Below are 21,573 nucleotides of genomic sequence, written 5' to 3'. Positions count from 1 at the left end.
GGGATTCAAGTCCCACCGACACAAGTGTCCACTGAAGCTGCTTTGGACCATTAAAAGCAATTCTAATTATTATTATTCGAATTATTACATCATGTAGTTTTTATCAAATACACCAATCACCACTTTATTTTTTGGTGTTGTGGTGGTGATAGTGGTGAAGCTGAAGGTTTAAAACACCCTGCTCTTTCCAAACAAACCTAGGAGAGCTTTTTGAAAACATACTGTTCTTGCAGCAGATAATTATTTTCCAGGACATTAATGGCCCATATACAAGCTGTGTTGCGTAACTGGTACAAAGTAGCAAACATTTTATTCAGGTCAGGGTCACAGTGACCACAGAGCAAGCAGAGACATCATGGAATATAATTTATAGCTTTATGTGATGCACTCACAGATTTAGGACTGCATGCACATAAAGTTGGAAAACCAACAAATGTCATCCACAGAGATCGTGACAGAGACAACAGGGCTCACCATGACAGTGGCCATTTTGACTGTATGTGCTGGGTGTCACATGTAATCTCTTGAAGAAGAAAAAAGAGGATGGGGGGCTAAGTCAACAGCATACAACTAAGGCTAGGTATGGATGGATGCAAGTTGGTGCTAATAATTAAAAAAAATATTATGTACTTGTTAGCACTAATTGAATTTGCAGATAATTGAGAGATAATTGACTTGACTGGACAAGTTCAGCGACTTCAATAAGTTGAGGGGACATCTAGCAGACAGTTTGCAGTGTTACCATCTACCCTGTTAATGAGTCTTTGCAACCCCCTAATATGAAACATTTAGTTCTTAAAGGTACAGTGTGTAAAATCTCACTGCTTGATGCCAGGAGATCAAGTGCATCATCACAGCTACGCTGCCCACGGTAGGCCAAACAACTCTGGCCTCCGTTCATCTGTAGTGAGTGTAGGCTGTCAGCCCGCTGTTAACCTCAGCTGGAGTCCATGTTCATTTACTCTGCAGGAGGCTCTGAAAAAGGAGCCGACGAGTCATTAAAGCTCACTTCTGTCTAATGTCAGCAATACTGAGGTGAGTTGTTGAGAACATCCTGTTTTTTGTTTTTTTTTTGCTTTTAGGTGGCATTAGTAAAACTTTCTTTGAAGTGCAAATCTAATATTTTATTCTCTGGAATAAGCAGTTGTGACAAGATCGGGAATAAATGACATGTTTATTCTCATTTTTGTGTTGCACTGGCTATAGAGTAATTGACCCATCTTCAGATCTACCCAAAAGTGGCAACTTCAGGAACTCTGGTTTTTGTCATAATTGACTTTGCTCAGTTTTTTCCTCTGGGTTGCCACCTGAATGACATGTTTGATAAGAGCCTCCCTTCTTGATATATATCCATCCATTCTCTGCTATAGGGCTAACAAGCATGTCTTTGGACTGTGGGAGCCAGAAGTCAGAGTACCTGGACAGAACCCATGCAAATTCCACAGAGAAAGGCCAACACCGGCTAGTGGATTGTAATCCAGGGTGTTTTTGCACCATGTGAGGTGATGATGCCAACCACTATGCCATTTACTACCACAGCTCAAAGTAAATACTAAGTGCACGATTTCTATAAAGACTACTGCAGGTTTTGCTGTAAAGACGTGATCACATGACAGTGAATTCACTAAGGCTACATTGTCAAACTTGGAGCAGAGCCACAACAAACTGTTCTTACAGTCTGAGCAGTGCTTTTCGTGCCAGGTTCCATCACCTTTCTTTGTAAGCTGGTAAAGTGCGTCGTAACTTTCCTCTCTTCTTTTAGCAAGAATTTTCTTTATCATTTTATTCACATTAATTAGGCCTTTAATTTACATAAATGTTTGCAAATAGTCTAAAATGTCTCAATTTCTTCACTGTAACACAACAGAAGAAACGACATTCTCTAAAAGCAATCATTACTGACCAATGAAATAACCCCAGTGTGACTGCAGAGTTAGACCTGAAAACTACACGAGCCAAGCCAAAGCTGCAGTGGAATCTGGGTCAGAGCTAGTTAACAGATTTGTCTTTCAGCCACGCTCATCCATCTACAAAGGAAAAAATACAGCGTGGCAGTCTGGAACCGGGTTGCTGCAGCACTGGAAAAGTACAGGGCCCTTCAAAGGGCACACGACCGACATTGACATCAAAGTACCGTGTAACAGTGGGACATTATTTTGCACAGTCACACTGATATAACCTCAGATAGCACCCCGAAACTGTGTCAGGAGACTTTAACGTCAGCCTCTTTTCACTGCAGAAACACTGGAGCGTGGCCACTGTTTCCATTTTAACATCCAGAAACTCAACATTCCCATTTGAACATAAAAGAAGGAACATCATGTTGTTCATTCAGTCTTGTTTTATGTTCCATTTCATGGATAAGTTGCTCTGTGCTTTTTTATCAGCAAAATTTAAAGAGACCTCGAGTTACTTGCAGGAATCATGCGCCAAATACAAATACACCCAGACCGTGGAAAATTAAAATCACGATCCCCAGGAAAGACATGTTTATTCTGTAGAAATATTTTAGAGATTCATACAATAAGAGAAGAGCAGAATATGTATTTTGTATTAGTATTAGTTAGGCAGACTTTAAAAAAAATACTACATTTCTGCCTAGAAACCATAATCTGAGATGAGGAGGCACTTTGACTGTTCAATCCATTATTATGAAGAATATTACACCAATCTGCTCTACTCTTCAAACATTTCTAGACATATTACACTGAAAGATTTCATCAGCAGGGAAGATTACAGAAAAATTGGACAAGAACTGAATTAGTATCACAAAGTAGGGAGGTACCTGTCTCTACTACGTTGGACTAACAGTATCGCTGCAGGCAGGGACTAAATTAGAGAAATAATTATCTCTCCATCTATGTCGTTCTCCAGATTGGCCTGTCTGCTTACTAATCCCAGTGTTTGGTCAGTGAGGTCACTAAAAGGAAGAGTGTTTTAGTCCAGTGATGAGAATTTTTAACATTTATCTGAAACCAGGCTTGCGGTTGAATTCCTCGTGGTTTATCTCTGTTCTCTTTCCAGCATCTCGTCTACAGCTTGGCTTTGCCCGGCTGCAGCTGCAGGTTTTGTAGCTTCATAGCCAGACCCATGTTTCCTGTGATCTTCAGCTTGCCCTGGAAAAATGCCTGTCAATCAGAGCGAGAGCGAGAGTGTAATGCACTGTAATATAAAAGCATCAGATGGTTGGGAATCAGAAGCATGGTTCATTCAGTGTAGGAGAGAAATACATGCTGCTGGCTTTAAAGAGTTACCATGAGAGATTAACTCAACCCGAGAAAAAGTGGGACAACAGCAACAACAGCTTATGAAAGGTCAGGAAACTCCAGAGCACACAGGCGTATGAAGGAGAAATGAATGTTTGTGATGTGAGAAGGTAAAAATCAGGCGAGTGATGTAAAAACGTGACCATTTTAGAGATAAATATTTTCTCATGGAAATAAAAATAACAGTCATTCATGTAACTTTACAGCAGAAATGGGGAAACTGAGGGGTTTTTATTTGTTCAAAAAAACAACAAAAAAAAACAACAACAATGCAGATATCCAAATAACTGGGGGTCTAAGCTGTGGAAAACACACTGCTGGAGCCTGCATTGCTATCCTTTTGTGATTAATAGAAAACGTATTAAATTATTAAAGCTGTGCAACACTCCTTTTGGTAATCTGTAGGAATGCATCTCTCCCTCTCTGTCCCTCTAATCTTCCTTTTCTCAGGCCTTGTTGTGGCTTCTCTGCAATCTGTTATCCAAAGCAGGGTTAGAATCATGTACTTGTGCATCATGTAACTGTTTCCCTGTAAGAGCGTCACACACATATCTGTTCCCAGGATAACGTTGGAAGAAGTTAATAAATTAAACTTGCATAGATATTCATCACGTATGCTTTTGCTTCCTTGCAAGTAAATAAATGCGTTGGAACTCACTGCTCTGTGTCTCACTTCATAAGGGATTTTTTTTTTTAAAAAACAGCTTGGTCCTTCGAGCTGGATTTCAACATCTCTCCTGTTCATTTCAGCCAATGCGGACCAATACCGTACATAAGAGAGTATGGGACTCCTGCAAGACCTCCACCAGAGTTTAAAAACGACAATTCAGGATCGTTGAGTTGTGCACATTATTATTAGTATTATAATAAAAGCTGGAGAAGGTTGCAGAGCGGTTACCAGTGTTTCCAGTGGGACTGCCCTGTGAAACCCCATTGTACGCACCAATTACTCAGACATTATGTCTGTTATAACTGGTTAGCTGACTGAATTATAAAAACTGAAGAACACTCGCAACTAAATAAATAAAATACATACATAGATTAACCCCTTAGCAGTCCTACAAATTTACAATTAGTCCCCTAAACCATCCAATGTACCGTGGGCGGTACGTCCGACTGCTAACAGGTTAAATAAGTAAATATGTAAAATAAAGAAAGAAAACAGAAGCTGAAATAGAGAGTCGACTCTAAAATAGACACAACAGATAAACTAGTAAAGATATAGTGAGGTAAAGTAAAACGCACAATAAAATAAAATAAAGTGAAATGAAAAGCTGTAGGATGGGTAGTAACTGCAGTAAGGTGGAACAGGATGCACTCAATGCCAGTGACGTCAGGTCAATGTGCCAAAGAGACTCGAGAGCAGTTCAGCATTTGCTCTTATGGCAAAAGGAGTTCAGTTTTGAGGGGAAACTAGATGTTTTTCTCCCATCCTTTTTTTTAATGTCACACAGGAAAATCAGAGAGGAAGAGGCAGACATACAGTGCAGAAGCGGCTTTTCTAGGACCTCACAGTACATGCAATCACTGCAAATGGCTGTGAGCTGATGGTAGATGTCTCTGGATGACATTTTTTTAGTGTAAATTGACCTGAGTGCTACCTTAATATAGTGCTTTCACGTGTAATAATAATAATAATAATTCAAATGCATTTCCTGCATGGAAAACAACGAGGAGCTGATAAGTCAAATGTCGAATCATAAAAGGTTAAAACTGTATATATATTTAGCTTGAAGGTGCAAAAGAGCCACCATATCTATTTTCAGACAAATCTAATGAAAAGACAATTGGTTCATTTTGTGATATGTGGCTCTCGACCCCTCTCACTGTTGTTTCTGCAAAATACAAATATCTTTAAGTATGGTTTAGTTTTTAAAAAGGTTCCCAGTTTGTAATCTTAGTTACTAAAAACCAGTGTAATTGACTTATTAAACATTTGTTGTACCAGTAAAGTGGTTCCATAATCAGGGGTAAATGCTTTCCAGGGTTCGTTTCGCAATTCACAGAATACTTGGAAAGAGCTAAAACTAAAAGGTAACTTATTACGTTGTTTCTTATCTTCTGTACATTTCAACTAATGAGGACAGTGAATGTGAATGTAGTCCGTGTGAGCCAAAGGCTCCTACTTCAAAGTCCACAAAACGCCCAGTGTCATAGTGTTTTCTACTTTTGTATCTATGATACCACAGAGCGGACCTAATATAGTGATCGCAGGCAAAGATGCCCCACAGCTCTGCTGTTCAGTCTTTGTTTGTGTAGTGCAGGCAAACAAAAGAACCATCCTGTAAAAGGAGGATACCTAAAACAGCTTGTTTCAGACAGAGGATTGAGAAACTAAGAAGGATGTAACACTAAAGAGATGGATAAGCAGATTCAGTATACGTCTTAAAGCAGCGGCTCTCGCACAATGCCAAAAACGTTAACAGCTCCTACACTACAATTTTTAAATCCACCATCACAAACAAATAAGGATCTGAGCTAAATTTAAGTAAATTAAAGTACAAGTCTGACTTAAGTAAACATTAAATTTGTTGTATTACTGCACATTCATCAGGGCACGTTGGTTTTTTCACATGCTGAGCCAGTGCACAGCTCTGTGGCCGTGCTGGAGAGGCCACAGCTAACAAGACATCCAGCAACTCAAATGACTGAGAACATGCAGAGCTTTGGTCCAGCTGGTCTTGGTCTTTTTTTCCAGTTAATTTTTTCGAAGGTGTGAGACAATCTCCAGGACAACAATGTTTATCAAAACAGCAAACTCCTCATTCACAGTTTCACAGCTGAAATTAAGCTCATCTATGAACAAACGGACTTTTTCCAAGACTGGCAACAGCGGGTTCGACTCCTTGGAGGAAAAACTTTTTTTCTCAGTTGGCAGCTCAGCAGAAATGTCCGTTCCAGGTGGCTAATAGCTGTTTACTTTAAGTCAGGCTGAAAAACATATAAAATGAATGTTGTAAAAATGTTTTTTGGAAAGCTGTGGGAAGCTCACACTAGACATCCTAAGTATTTGTGGGTAATGTAGGACCTTGCCAGCCAACTGGAGAACTCATGGCAGAGGGACATAAGTGGATACGTAAACATGGTAACACCATGTCAGACTTATCAACTAACACTTATACAGAAATCTAAAAGAGTATATGATAGTGCCTTTCCTTCTCACACAAATCATTCAATATGTTTCTAAATCAGTTATTAGTAAGTGTTACACTTTTATTAGCCAAAAATGAGACTTGAGAAAAACAAATACTGCATGCTTGTACAAAATTAAATAAAATAGTACCGGAAATGTCTTTAGTTTAAGGTTTTTTGACTTTGAAATGGCTCAAGATCGCTGTCAGCTAGTCAACTGGCACATTTAAGGAGACTAAGATGTTTTTGTTTGGTTGGGTTTTTTTGGTACTTTATGGAAAGAAAAGAGTTCACTGAATCAACTTCAGCTGCAGTATCAACAGACCGAAGGGAAAATGGTAAATGGACAGCACTTATAGCACTTCACAGTTTAGCCTCCAGGCCGTACCAACACCGAATACTCACAGTTTGTGGGTTCATTTTCCCAGTCATCAAGGCCAACAAGTCTGCGTCTGACATAGAAATGGTGCAATCGGCTTCCTTATCTGCAGGGCAGAGACACAGAAACCGAGCTAAGTTTAAAAAAACATGTTACAGCTCAGAGGTTTTTGCTCACTGACTGAAAAGAATGGGAGCAGTTTAACCCTCAAGAGACAGAGATATTTTAACACCGAAAATGGGACCGAGGGGTCATTCGTGAATCCATTATATTGGATACAAGAAGACTGGAAGACTTTAAATCATGCTCACACAGCCGCTCAGCTTTCTCACCAGTATCATTGTGAACGCAGCCTTTGCCGTTTTTCACGTCCACAAACCAAGTTGCCTCCTTTCCACTTGGGCCGTCCTTTACTTTGAAGGCAAACACTCCACCAATCTTTTTCACAAACTGCTCCCCATCCTGTACAAAGACATTTCACATACCTTAAACCAAAAACAGTTTCCACTACATGTGACTGAAGGAAAAATATATCAAAAATATTTCACAAGTTTTGCAAATGTTCCACATAAAGTTGTCAGTTTTTAAAAGAACATGTTTTACTGCCTACATTCACTCATCTTATGCTCAGCCTGACAAGCCATGTGTTATTCTCTTTAGAGTTTCAGGTAATGGCAGAAAAACTACTGAAAATATTCAGATAGTGAAGGGGGGAAAAAAAACCCAGTGGAAAATCTGCCCAACTCCAGTTCAGGATTTGGTAACTGTAGGTGCAGCCAAGAGAGTGGGCTAAATTTACATTTAAGCTAAATGTGCACAGGAACTGAAAATCTATAAAATGATAAAGACTATGAGGCTTTATTTGAAATTAAACATTTTGAATATTTATACAATTTTGAAACAGATCAGGGGTGTCGAACTCCAGGCCTCGAGGGCCGGTGTCCTGCAGGTTTTAGATGTGTCCTTGATCCAACACAGCTGATTTAAATGGCTAAATGACCTCCTCAACATGTCTTGAAGTTCTCCAGAGGCCTGAAAATGAACTAATCATTTGATTCAGGTGTGTTAACCCAGGGTGAGATCTAAAACATGCAGGACACTGGCCCCTAAAGCCTGGAGTTCGACACCCCTGAGTTAGATGAATCATTGTCCCCAATTACCATTCAAGAAAACCATCCTTTTTTAATGGAGATGGATAATCCATTAAATTTAGTTCTAAAGCAAAGTTCTGATTCTACAACGCAGTGGTTCTTAACCTTGGATGAGTCCAAGCCCATTGCAACTTTTTCATAAACTCGTCATCCTGCCTGCTGTCCTGTTTGCTGCTGCCACTCTCTAAAGAGAAATCAGCTAATTTCATATATAATATCTGCTTACAGTTCATTCACAACTAAAAGCAACATAATGAGCAAAGTTAGGTTTTGTAAATAAAGTATTTGATCACGAGCAGCAAACCTTTTGAGCGGATGTGTGTTTGTGTGCATGCATGTGTAAAAAAGTTGGACTTTGTAAAGTCCTATCATGTTTTTCATAAAGCATGATCCACCATGGGTGGAGCAGACACCCCAGGCATCCTTGTATGGTAGAGCTTTGTCAATTAAAATGTAGCCATAACTTAAAGGATATCCTGCTTAAATCATTTTTTTTTTTACCGGTACACTAAATAAGGCCATACTTTACAAAATGAGCATTAATTAACGACATAAACTAGTAACTAAGACCATAAAATTGGTAAGGAAAGCCATTTAATGGCTATGAATCAACTGAGAAGAAAGGTTAGTTTCTCAAAAACCTCTGTTATCCAGGTTCTTTTGACAACTAGAGGAGTTGCTGTGCCCTGCTGGCCATCAGCGGAAGAAATGCGAAGAGTGAATGTCTGACGTCACTAGCCGTGTCTGGGCCTAAACTTGCTGCAGGTCCATATATCAAACGATCACTATGGCATTACTGAGAGTTGAAAAACTGTCTAGAGTCTTTCATCTTTAATAAAATGATCAGCGTTCTGCTCTACCAGGTGTAACAATTGAGTTTAACATCCAGGCATCCATGAAAACGGAATTAGAAGTTAGCAGGGAGTTAGCGCGCTAGCTTCTATCTAAATACAATATAGTATGTCCTGACTGCGGGGTTTTGGAAACAAATTAAAACGTACAGCTCTGCTATCACTTCCAACATAAATGAAGACAGAAAACTAAACAGCAGTGACGTTTGTAGGGTTACTGAAGTTGGGCTAGCTGGTATATAATGATGTGCTACGTGACCGCTAGCGACACAGCTATGTTAGCATAATATAAACAAGCTAACTTTTTTTCCACTCGATAAAAGTTAACGTGAGTTTTCTCGGTGGTCAGGAACAAATGTAATCGTATGGCAGGATGCTGTAAAAGGACCAAACTTCAGCCAGGAGAACAACTGAGATAATCCATCCACAATACGAGGTTAGTCATTCATATACTGCTGCATGGGCTGGGCTGTAGTTACATCCTAAACTGAGCTTAAATAAATGATTAGCAGTAATAAAAGCCGAGGGAGGTCAACAGGGATCACTGACTGTTTTAGGAGCTTTTTGAGATCAAATATCAGAAAATACATAACATTAAACATGTTAACAACACAAAAGCCATATTAAACGCAGACTACTTTAGACCCGGAAGTAGGATTCGTCGCGTCATCACTGAACAACCGGATAGTTTCACGCATCAGTTAAAACAGCGGTCCCCAACCTTTTTTGCGCCACGGACCGATTTATGCCCCACAACAAAATAAAACTAGCACCGGTACCGAAAAAAATAAGATTTATTCATAACACACGTGAAAAGACCCAGGAAAGCAGAGTTAACGATAAAAACGATAACAAAATAACGCTGAAAACCGATAAAAACCCTGAAAACCATACATTTCACACCTGAGCCTCAACTCTCGTGGCCCGGTACCAAACGACTCACGGACCGGTACCGGTCCGAGGCCCGGGGGTTGGGGACCGCTGAGTTAAAACACTCGACTCCAGGTACACGACGCCTAGCTGGAAACACTTCACACAAGTCGAGCTGCCCGAGATTCACAGAATTTACAGAAAATGTTACATTTTTGTGATTTATATCGTTATCGGGACGATAGATGTCTTATATCGGGATTTTGGTCATATCGCACAGCCCTAAGGGGCACCCTTTCATTTCTTAATTCTTATGCCCATCATTATCTTTAATTGAATTGAATTTAATTAATGCCTTTGTAGGAAATAAAATAATAGTGTCTGGATTCTAACATCGGTCATCTAATGAACATATAAAAAATAAGACTTCGTGTGTTCTGATTAATGTAAAACTATGACAGAGATATTTGTAGCTTCGTGTGGTACCTCTCAGTTTTTGGCAGGTGATTCTCTTCTTGTTTTAGCTCATAAAGAGGCTCAAATGTTAAAATAAACTATGTTTGCTAAATGTGAACGCCCAGAGGTATACACATGTAAGAGAACACAATAAAAGTGCTTTAAATGAGAAGGCATCCTGTGGAGTTTTTATCATTAGTATTATTGTTGTGGAGTTTTGCTTTTAATCACTGGGTATGTTTGATAATTATTCTTCATTAGCCAACTACCTTCCTCTCGTCCTGCTTTCTTAGTGTTGATTGGCTGTGGAGGATGAATTGCACTTATATAAAGCCACAGGGAGGCTGGAGTGGCTGTCTTCACTTGTTTTTCAATAGAGCTTTCAATAGAGCTGTCAGTCTCAAAGCAAACAGCTTTTCAACAATTTAAGTTTCACAGGCAATTTTCATTTTGTCATTTTTTGTCATTTTTTCCCTCATTCCTGACATTCCAACAAAAACCAAGTATTAATCATAATCCATAAGCGCTTTCCCTTCTTGGCTCATGCAAAGTTTAACATTAAATCACATAAACACTTTCAATAGCCAACAGATCGTTTTCATTTCCCCCCCCCCCACACACACACACACACACACACACAGCATTGTGTCCACATTCTGACATTTTTTTCTTTTGGGCTGTTTTTTATTGCACACACAGTTATTGCCAAAAACCCTTTTATTCAACAGCTGTTCTTGTAAATTTCCAGCTGTAACATGACAGGAAATTATCTGAAAGGTAATCTAGTTGAAGTAATGTAAACAGAGATCTTCAAGATTCCAGTTGTTGCTAAAAATAAGTCTTTCATATTATCTTTAGATGTGAAAGGGTTCTAGACTTTAGTCTTTTATAAGTGTTTTTATAGTTTTCTAGTGCATGGGCATTAGGTGACTGGCTTCAGTCTTAAAGAAGAAGCCTAAATTTGATAACTCACTCTGTGGTTTGGTTCAAGGCCTTCTTCTTTTGTTTGTTTTGGCCTCCTATAATTTTTTTTGTATTATTAAATCTGCTTTGAACTGAAGCAGCATGGTCGCATGCTCCTGCAGTATGATTAGTCTGTTAGCTACAGACTTGGGGCCTGAAAGAGCTTCCCCATTTTCTGTGTTTTGTGGCATTAAGGTACCAAGGAAAGCAGCAATTAATCATCAAAATGATACAGCTAGCAATAAAAACATAAATGGAAATAATGCAATTAAAATATGAAAGGAAACAGCTTTTCAGATAAGCCAATACAGTCGACATTTCTGGGGCGTAGAAGACACACGACGGGTTTTGGTGGGAAACAAAATGTAAACAGCCTTAAATCTGTCGGGTGCACCGTTTACTTAGGTGTTTGTGGAGTACACTCTGCAGCCCAACACAGGTCAGCGACAAAAGTATTACATAACCTAGTTCATCCTTAATCTGCCCAAAACTTGGATTTGAGTAGAAACAAAAAAAAGAAAGAAAAACATTGAACTAATATGAAAATACAAAAGTAGAACAAATTCCCTCTGATAAGATAAAGATAAGCTCCCAAGCTAAAAACTCAAGTCTGTTTGTCTGATCAGTTTTCAGAGATATTACACTAAACTTTGCTGCCATTTCCTCATTGATGACAAATCCCACTCATTACGTAGAGAGCACTGCTGGCGAGCTTGAGATGAATCTGTATGATTGAGGTCAACTAAAGGTAACTGCTTAAAAACAGAGTTTTGATGGAAACCATTTGTCTGATTGAGTCACCATAAGCTTGATATTATTTTTTTGTGTTATAAAATGATAGTTTGGGAACGGATCCTGATGTGCCACCATAAGGCTAAAAGCCTGTGTAGCTATATGAACACAAGCCTAGGAGAACTGTAAATGCTTGGATAGGTGGATTCAAGTATTTATTAAAATCTTTTACAAAATTATTGTGTTTCGTTTTTTAAGCAAAGACCAAATCATAATACATATTATTAAAAGACCTAATATGTTTTTTATTATACATATTTATTTATTTATTTTCACTGAAAGGGCATGGAAAATATTAATCAAAGGAGAAAAAAAATTTAAAGATTATTTGAAAATATATGTATATGTGAATAATGTGAATGGGATGCCGATCCTTAAGCAATACCTAAATGCTGTTAAAACCTGTCCTGTTATTTGTCAAAGGCAGCCAATCAGAAGAATGTGGGCCCATGGTAAAAGCAGACTTAAGGGAGAGGAAGCAGGCCTAAAACAGCCCAAAGCCCTGGAACTAGACAAAATTGAACTATAAAGTCTACAAATAAAACTATGGAGCTGGAAATGCGCATATCAAGTCCCATTCATGTAGGTAACATAAATACCTCCTGCAGTTTCTTGTCGATTTCCTGGAACACAGCATGCGCCTTGAACCCCTCCAGTCCACCACTTGCACTAGTGTCAATAGCTTGAATCCTTCAGATGATGAAGACAAATAAGAATAGGAAGGTGACGTTAGAGATAAAAAGAAAAGAATGAAAACACTGCCTAAAGTACCTAAAGTAACTTAAACTTGTAACTCTTCAGTAGTTTGGACACTACTATCGCATACTAAAACTGAAAAACATTTTCCACCTGGGCACATGTATTCTGAGTTGAGCTTTTTAACCCGCTGCTTAAAGATTCGCTTTTCCACCGAGCAACCGTGGATTTCCAACCACCGTTTACTCTTCCTACCGTATGAAGTGTAACTAGTCAGTGCTCCAGCGATGCTTGGTTGGATCATTTGTTTACATTTGGGTGGCAAATCACCAGCTGCTAGTGTTGTTGCCCCAACTTGTAAAACATATTTGTTAGTTCCACATTTAGCAGGAACAGTTATCTTGCATACTTTGCATAGCACTGTTGTTGGTTGGAGGTTGTTCAGGTAACTCCATTTCTGACTCTAACTGTCAGAAACATATGGGCTTGTCTCACTGTTGTGAGCGATAGGGGCATTAAACATGTGGCACCCCAATAACAATAACATTCCAATGTAACACTTTTATATATCACGTAAAATTTTACACTGGTATTATCACAGATGATATGATACGAGACAGCCCTACTTGAAAACACCACCGTGTATTTAATTGTGCAGCTATTTTAAAGCCCTGATGTAAAAATAACTGAGACACACAAAGCTCCAGGAAATAAAGAACAGTCAATAAACACCGTGTCAGAGGTTGGCAACTTTAAACACAACGATAGAGCTTTATCAATGGCTCATTAATGCCATGGTACATCTTTACTAAAAAAACACTGATTAAACAGTTTAGTGTTCACTCTTCGACAAATTTTTGTTCAGGACTTGTTGATCGCAGGGTACCTTCCTCATAGTTCCTCATGGTTTATTCTATCCATCATCATCAGCAAAATTCCCCATTGATGTGCCCTCAAGATGCTGCCCGTTTCCTTCACTCTCCAACATAGGTCGAGAGTGCCAACGTCTGCCTGCCACATAGCGCCAACCTGGGCTGGGCCATATCATACCATTCACGGTAATACCGGTATAATGTTGGGCAACGATAAGAAAATGAAATATCGCGATAGAATATGGGTAAAACGCGCATGCACAGTGGCTTTGTTTTCATACGTACATGGTGGAAAAAGCATGGCGGCGACGGAGAATGAGAAGGGCGAAAGCGGATCGTTGAATGAAACAGATGAACCAGAATTGGTTTGTAAAAATGCTGCAACTTCAGTGGTGTGGAACTGGTTTAGCTTTCGTCTGTCAGATACACAACAAAGCACTATTTTGGTAGAGCATGCTAGCGGGCCGTGGTTATTACCGTGTTTTTCGGAAAATAGTTTATAACCTCTTTTTAAGTTTTGTGGATATTATACATGGTTATGGTGAAGATATGTCGGCCAGTTTCCACTGGAAATGCCTTTTGGTTAAACTGTCAGCAAGGAATTTGCATTTGCACTGTTAAATTTTTTATATAACTTTAATGCACATAAAAAACAGCTGCTTGTTTAAGTGAAAATATATTTATGTTCTTTATTTTTTTTTGCACTAATAAAGTTGTGGAGTTGTAAAGTGTTTCGTCTAGTGTCAATTATATCGTCAGTTATATCGTTATCACAAATTTTCAAATGTATATCGTGATAAATATTTTTGGTCATATCGCCCTGCTCTAGCACCAACAGAACTAAATTAAGTTGAACGGTTGAAAGCTTAACTGAAATTAGAACAGCAAATGCAAACGTAAGAGACTTCAAGACAATGATGAGTTTGCAAAACAAATTAAACATAGAAGTCTTGTTTTTCCACATGTTATCTCTCACCCTCAGAACCTTTGGTACAAGTCTGTAAGTTGTTCCAAAGTGCAGGGCTAAAGACTCTGGTGAGGCAACATATGCACTCTGTACTGCTGAAAATGTCAGAATCTTTACACATATTTTAAATCTACCACTTCAACCAGGCTTTTGATCAAGATGACTTTTAGGCACTAATTAATTTTTATTTGTCTTTTCAACTTTTGCAGTCAGTATATTTTAGAAAAACTTTACCAGATTTTGCTTGAGTTTTAATTTCCCTTGTGTTCATTTTTTACAATATAAAAAAACAAACTTCTTTCATGTAAAAACACACCAGTTTGTTTTTAACAACAGGGTTTTGTGAATTTTTGGTATCTGGTATTTTGTTGCCTCTGGAGGCATTTTGTAAGGTGGATTTTCAAGCATGCCTTATAAATAAATTATCACATTTTTATACAGATCTAACGTAGAAGTGTCAAACTCACTTTAATTAATGGCCAGTGTGCAGCCTAATTTAATAGATAATAATGTAGTTTTCTTTTTTATGCAAGGAAAGACAAGCACATCCTAAAAACTCTCCCGTTGTGAACCATCTATTTACAAAAACAAATAATGAACCACCTGAGATACCTAAAAATTACCTACAGGACCAGAGCCAGGGCCGCATATGTGACACCTCTGTCTAACCTGTTAGTCAGGATTCAGGCAGCAACTCCACATGACATCCAGCTTGACATTTACACAAAGAACAAGCAGGGATGCCACCGTGTGATGACCCTCAAAGAGCTCCTCAGCAGCTGAGATATTTAACATGCCAACCGGAAGCTTGTATGAAAAAACCAAAAGAGCTAACGTTGTTGCAATTTTTGACATTTAACCTGTTTTTCAGCTAACCAGGACAGCAAACGGTGAGCTCAGAAACGTGCCGTAGTTAAACAGTGCAAGCTGTGCTTTTCTCACCTCGGTCTCTGTAATTCGGGCATTTTGCTGTGAGTGTAGGTGAACAAACAGCTCCTCGGTATGTGTGGAAGCAGCAGAAGGAGTGATGTTGCTTGCACTTCACCTGCTATTAGCTTAACGGCTGCACTTCCTCGTTTCTTGCACTTTCCCGGATATTCAGACTCGACCTGTCGATGTCAGATAAACCAGATTAGCTGCCTGTCCTATGGATTCACTTGGTAACATCTAGTTTACATGTGCTTGTTCAGATAATTTTCTTAAACAGATCCGTAGGGTTAAATTACAGAGATTTTTTTTGTTACAATTAGTAACCTGATCCACTAAATTTATTCATACCAGCTATTTAAATATAACCGTATATAAAAGCAGGCGTTATTAATCAGTAATTCAGGCTCTGTACCTTTGTATGACCAGGTACAGGGACCCACAGAAAATAAGATTATTTAAAGATAAAATACATTTAGTGTAAAAAAAAAATAGGTTGACAATTATTTTCATACTGAAAGAAACGCCAGAGCACAAGAGTTTACACATTTATGTTCAAATGAATGTTTTGCAAAGTGATTAAGTGCGTATTATTTATACTCTGTTGTCTTTACTGTCTTTGTTTTACTGAAGTTTTATTGAATCTGTTTTATCCTTTTGCATTGTTGCTTGATTTGGTAATATGATTCTGAAAAACAAGAGTTTGTTAGGACTTCTGGCAAAAATTGCCAGCAAAATCTCAGGTGATTGGCAAGACAGGCTTTTGACTTTTTATAACAAGCATGTACTGAGGGAGGTTCCTTCTATTATTCATTGTTTGAACTACCCACTCCGCAGTGAGTTTGACTCTTTGCCCTCTGGCTGTCATTTTAGAGTATATCAGTAGGACCAAAAGACTCCAGGTTTCTTTTATTCGTACTGCAAGCTGTCTTCTTAATGGCAAATAGCCATTTTGTGGCTTTTTACTGTTGTTGTTTTTATTCTCATTTTATTGTTTTTATTTTTATTTATTGGGACTTTATTTTATTGTTGTGCACTCACTGGGTATGTGTCTGTCGTCCTTGTTGCCCCTGCTGCTAAACTAATTTTCTTTTGTGGGACATATACTGAAAGTACATACATAAACGTGTTGTGTGTAATCATATACATAATTACAGATTCATTAATGTCAATTAATGTTTCTGCTGAAGCTCTTTTATGTCATTATTATCGTCTTAGTTTAACCTGTTAGCCTGTTATTATTGGTGATGAAACATTTGCATTAATTTAAAAAAGTATCTTCAGTGGTTGCTTTACAGTTTAAAAGACCCCTTCAAAAGGATTTGAGTGGAAATGTTTCTGTTATTTCACAGCATAGGTTTTGTGCAAAAACAGACCCAATATTTTCCTATCAAGAGCATCTTTAACTCGCACAGAAACAGAATATATATATATATAGATAGATAGATAGATAGATAGATAGATAGATAGATAGATAGATAGATAGATAGATAGATAGATAGATAGATAGATAGCTTATTACATTACAAATATACTAAAGTTATTGGTAGGCAGTTTCAGATCTGACTTATTTATATGGTGCTTGATGACTGCTGGATGTCAGACAATTAGCAATATATATGTTATATATTTTGCTGTAGGCTCTGTAGTGAGGCAGAGCAGAATGAGGCAAACATCTGAAAATCTCATCAGTCTAATGGAGACCCAGTGAACTATAACCCTGTCTGCTTTTGTAGAGAAGCACATAGGGAGGCCGGGTGCCTGGCTGGGTGGGCTTCAGATAGCAGCAGAGGGCTCACGGCCAACCATCTAACTCATGCTGGCTTGATTACTCCCTCACTTATCACAAATACGGGCTCAGCGCCATGGGAAGCCAGCCGCTGCTGCTGGTACACTTCAGCGAGCTGTTTTTTTTCCTGCAGCTGATGTGTGTAGCGGAGGTTGAGCTCCAACCACAAAATCACTGAACAGGAAAACACTGCACTCTACTGGTCCAAAGGTCGCATAATGCCATGGTTTTACCCTCTTGTGTGGGCAAAGTTCTTATTACTTCTTTTTACTTTAATGCACCACATTACCAGGATTGAAAACAACAGAGCCACAAGAATCGTTTGAGGCAAAATTGTTAAAGGTAAACAAGTCCTGAAAATTAATAAATCATCAAACCTTTGCTTTTCTCCACACACCATTTATATATTTTTGAATAGAGATTCATGAATGTACTGAAAACTTTGTCTCACTAACACTGAGAAATTATTTACCCATAAAATCCCCTGGGTAGGAAATAATTAATTGGAAAAGAGAACATTCCTCATGGTTTTTCTTAAAATCGTTTTCCTATTTGCCTTCCTTTTGCTGTGCTTGTTGTGTGTACTTGTATTTCAAGTTATGTAGTGATGCATAAAGTCCTGATGACTTTTACCTAAAATATAACATCAGTTATATAGATGGTACGAATGCAGGCTTTTTCTAATAGAAGGTGCAAAAAAACCACCAAATATTTTACAGATACTGATCTTTACCTAATACAACGTATTTTAAAGGTAATACTGAATGTGTCATGGCACAGTGGCCCATGGAAATGGGATGGACTCAAGTGCAGTTTCAAAACCAGAGGCTTGAAGTGCGGTGTAACAAAAGTCTTTATTCACAACGCTTGGAAGCTAACAGAAAACTCAGACTAGCATTAAGGAACGTAAACTAGACGTCTGAGGCAAGAGAAACTATGGCCATAACAAAACTATGACTAGATTGCAGGGACAACTGGGTGCAGGGACTGTGCAGGGGAAACTGTGGCTGGCCAGGGCAGTGCTTGCAGGTGGAGGATGCTTGGAGGGGGGGAGGCAGGAGACAAAGGTCCAGGTGGGTACTACGTGCAATGCAGGGAGGCAGGCAGGAGAGACTGGCAGTTTGAAAAGGGAGAGGTTACTGGCAGCTGCATACCAGAATCCAGGAGAGCTTGTACAGATGAGGATTGGTAGGTGGGTTCCAGATGCTGACGAGAAAACAGAGGACTAAGGCAAGTAGACACGATGATACACCAAGGAACAGACATGAGGCTGAGAACGGACTAAAGTTGGCAGATAATCTGGTAAAGACTAGTTGTGTGCAGGTCATAAATACTGCTGGTGTGATTGCCAGCAGGTGAGGAACAACAAAGACTCCACCCAGAGAGGAGGAGCCGATGCAGTGGAAAACTACCCAGACCATGACAGAATGGCTGTTTGAAGTATGTAAAAAAAGTTGTTTTAGAAGCCAGTTATCCATAATTATTCCAACTTTTCCAACTTTTGACTGACTTAATTATTATCACCTAAAAAGTTGTGGTAATTTAACTTAATAGTTAAAAAGATTCTATGAACTTGAATATTTTTATTTCTTTAACTAAAACTTTCCTTCAGCTGCTCACTTATTCACAAGGTGTCACTACAGCAGATGGAGCCGCATATTTGATTTGGTAGATTTTTACACCATGTACCCTTCCTGACACAACCTCCAAGGGATTTGTGTGTCCTCCCAGCCTTCAACCAGGGAGACTTTGCATGTTAGGCAAAGGTGTAAACCACTAACTCTATGGACCCACCAAATTGATTGTTTAATCTACTTTTTTTCCTTTTACAGTTTTTCTTGATTGCTTAAACACATTTCTTGAAACTATGCCTCGTATTCCCAAAACAGTAAACACAAATCCATAATGTCTCACCCAATTTCCCAAACATCGTATTGTCAGGTCAAAATGAAGCTCTGCACCCAAAACTATTAACTTTTGCTGAAAAACCAAACTTTGCCCACAGACAGCACACACAAGGCCTCAAAAACACACACACACAACAACATAGTCTTACACATTGGTGCAATAAATGTTAAACAATATTCCCAAAACTGGCAAGTTATGTTGCTTGTGGTTCTTCCCCTCAAAAACCTTTTCACATGATGAACATAAAAGACACAACCAATGTATATACAGTGGCACATTTTTTTATCCATGTACCATACAGTACAACACACACCAAAAACATTATTCCACGTCAGCATCCTGTGTGTGTTCTGGGTCAGGCCAGAGAATCTCATCCACATCATAGGCTATATTGGCCCTGGCCAGGCAGCGGGGGTAAACTCCTCTTGCAAGCCTGATCCACCCCTGGCATGCATCTACTGGTATGTCTAGGCAGGCCTCTTCCATGGCCTGGAGAAGGTGAACACGGACATAAGGTTCTCAGTCATACACCTTCCACCACCATGCCGAAAACAACTCCTCTATCTACCAGTCATGAACCATAGCAGCGCGATGGAAGCTGACATTATCCCAAACAACAACGTAGCGAGGCTGCTCTGGCTGTGCTGGTTCCCTGTAGTTCAGCTGTAACATATGTCGTCTTAGACCATCAAGAAGAGCAAGGAGAAGTGTTATAGGGTCCTAGAATGGCATGGCAGTGGAGTACCCCTCATTGGCTGATGGCTACGCACAGAGTGATATTCCCTCCACGCTGACCAGGGACATTTACAATAGTCCGATGGCGAATTATGTTCCTCCTCCTCCTCCTCAACTTGCATGTCTTTGGATCCATTGTTTTAAACTTGAATGAACTGGCTTTGGCCCTTTTATCTATCCATCAAAGTTTCTGATTGGTGTGTGATACATTTCAACTCCTAGTGTTTACACTTGGCTAATTGTGTGCTAATTGAGCTAAAGCTGTGCTGATGTGAGTTAATATTATTGACTGCCAGTGCTTTCTAAGTGACCACATGGAGTAAGCACTGACAAATGTAGGGATTTGTTTGTAGAGTTTTGTAGTAACAGTTCACCACATCTGACTCATGTGGTAAAGCAGGGACATAGTGTTTATAGTTCAGGGAAATAGGTGTGCTTTTTGGAAAGTGGCATTATGGTTTTGAAATTTGGGTTCAAAAGATTGGTTATAGTGTTTAAGCAACTGAGAAAAACTGTAATATTTTGCAGTTGTGAGCCCCTTCAAATTGTAACTTTATAGTATTCACTGTTGTTTCAGAGCGTGAGGATTAATTCCTGTCAGGCTGAGGACCGTATTATTTATTAAATTCAACAAATATGATCAAGAAAGACAGAAAGAGTTAACCACCCAACACCTGTTTGAAAGATAATGGAATCTTCTTTGCCATTAATATTTTCTCGAGTGTCTGGAAAGTTAAGCTAAAATATTATCTTTCATTATACTTGTTGTTCTTTGTCAGCACAGATAGGGACAAAAAGAGCTGTAAAATCAACTTCAATCTTCAAGGAGACAAAAGAATGATCATGGAATGAGTATCTAAAATAAGAGATTATGTTTAACTATGTTTAGTTGCAGGTGTGTGAGGAGATGAAGAAAGAATAACACAGCACTGTATTAAACCCAGAGTAAAAGATGGTTTGGGAAATAGTGAAGCCTGCCGAGCTGGTTTGGTAGCCTAGATTGAAGACAGATGATACTCTGACAGTTCACATGCTCCGAGATAATAGTTCATATCTTTGTGAAAAGCAGTCAACCAAAAGCCTTAGATTTTTCACGAACGTAGTGAAAACAAATCAAGTCCACGTATGCAAACAAGCTTGCAGCTTGAATGCTGTTGTCATTAAAGCAAAAGGGAGTTTCACTCTCATCTTGTTGACATTATCATTATAATAAGCTTTTTGAAATCAAAACAAATATAAAATGCAATACAAGTGTCTTTTAGATCAAAGCTTATTTAACAGGACTAATTTCATTTCAGGTTATTTTACTGCAGCATAAGCCAAGTTATAAATCTTTAAATTTGATATAACTGAATAATTGACACTGTCATGGGCCCTTATTTTAACAATATATAGGCTTTAGATATTTATTATTTACAATAAAGAAACATGTATTTACACCCTTACAAGACTATACCGGAAATCTAGAGGCAGGACCAGAAGGAGTCACGTGACACGCTCTACTGGTTAAACTTCCTGTTGTCACTTTAGTTAATTATTTCTTTCTATTTTTTTTCCCTTCTAACGTTTTCCTTTACTTTTTAAAATTATAAAGTCGAGTTATAATACGTGGCGTTTATTTTCCTTTGCTAAACCTTTCCCGAGTGTCTGTGAAACGAAGCGGTACTCTAAGGAAGTTTAACCGGTTGCTAATGTTAGCTAGTTAGCTGGCGTATCTTTCCTTCAGCGACAGGTGAAAGCTCGCTCCGTCCAGGCTTACCTTTTACCTGTTAAAACCGTTTTTCCCGTCGTGCTTTACGTTTGTAGCCTCCTGTAGGTG

General features: G+C 38.8%; 1 protein-coding gene across 1 annotated transcript; it reads right to left on the bottom strand.

Moving 5' to 3' along the window:
* Window positions 1-2,474: 2,474 nt before the first annotated feature.
* On the bottom strand, window positions 2,475-21,573 carry scp2b (sterol carrier protein 2b). The gene is made up of 6 exons (XM_005727258.1): window positions 21,514-21,573; window positions 15,338-15,504; window positions 12,460-12,550; window positions 7,110-7,239; window positions 6,804-6,883; window positions 2,475-3,128 (listed from the first exon to the last, which is right to left on the bottom strand). The coding sequence occupies exons 2-6, from the start codon at window positions 15,358-15,360 to the stop codon at window positions 3,033-3,035; spliced, it is 420 nt and encodes a 139-aa protein (XP_005727315.1). The 5' UTR covers window positions 15,361-15,504; window positions 21,514-21,573; the 3' UTR covers window positions 2,475-3,032.

This window comes from Pundamilia nyererei, unplaced genomic scaffold (genome assembly GCF_000239375.1).
Source record: "Pundamilia nyererei isolate P.nyererei 1_Seehausen unplaced genomic scaffold, PunNye1.0 scaffold00023, whole genome shotgun sequence".
Lineage (NCBI taxonomy): Eukaryota > Metazoa > Chordata > Actinopteri > Cichliformes > Cichlidae > Pundamilia > Pundamilia nyererei.
Note: the sequence above shows the minus strand (reverse complement) of the source record. Positions and strands in the feature narration are given on the sequence as shown.

Excerpts from the sequence above, each read along its gene's own strand:
- scp2b (XM_005727258.1), bottom strand. The coding sequence starts at position 15,360 with ATGCCCGAATTACAGAGACCGAG. Across the intron at positions 12,551-15,337 it reads CCCGAATTACAGAGACCGAG|GATTCAAGCTATTGACACTA; the intron begins GTGAGAAAAGCA and ends CATCATCTGAAG. Across the intron at positions 6,884-7,109 it reads CTGCGTTCACAATGATACTG|ATAAGGAAGCCGATTGCACC; the intron begins GTGAGAAAGCTG and ends TCTGCCCTGCAG.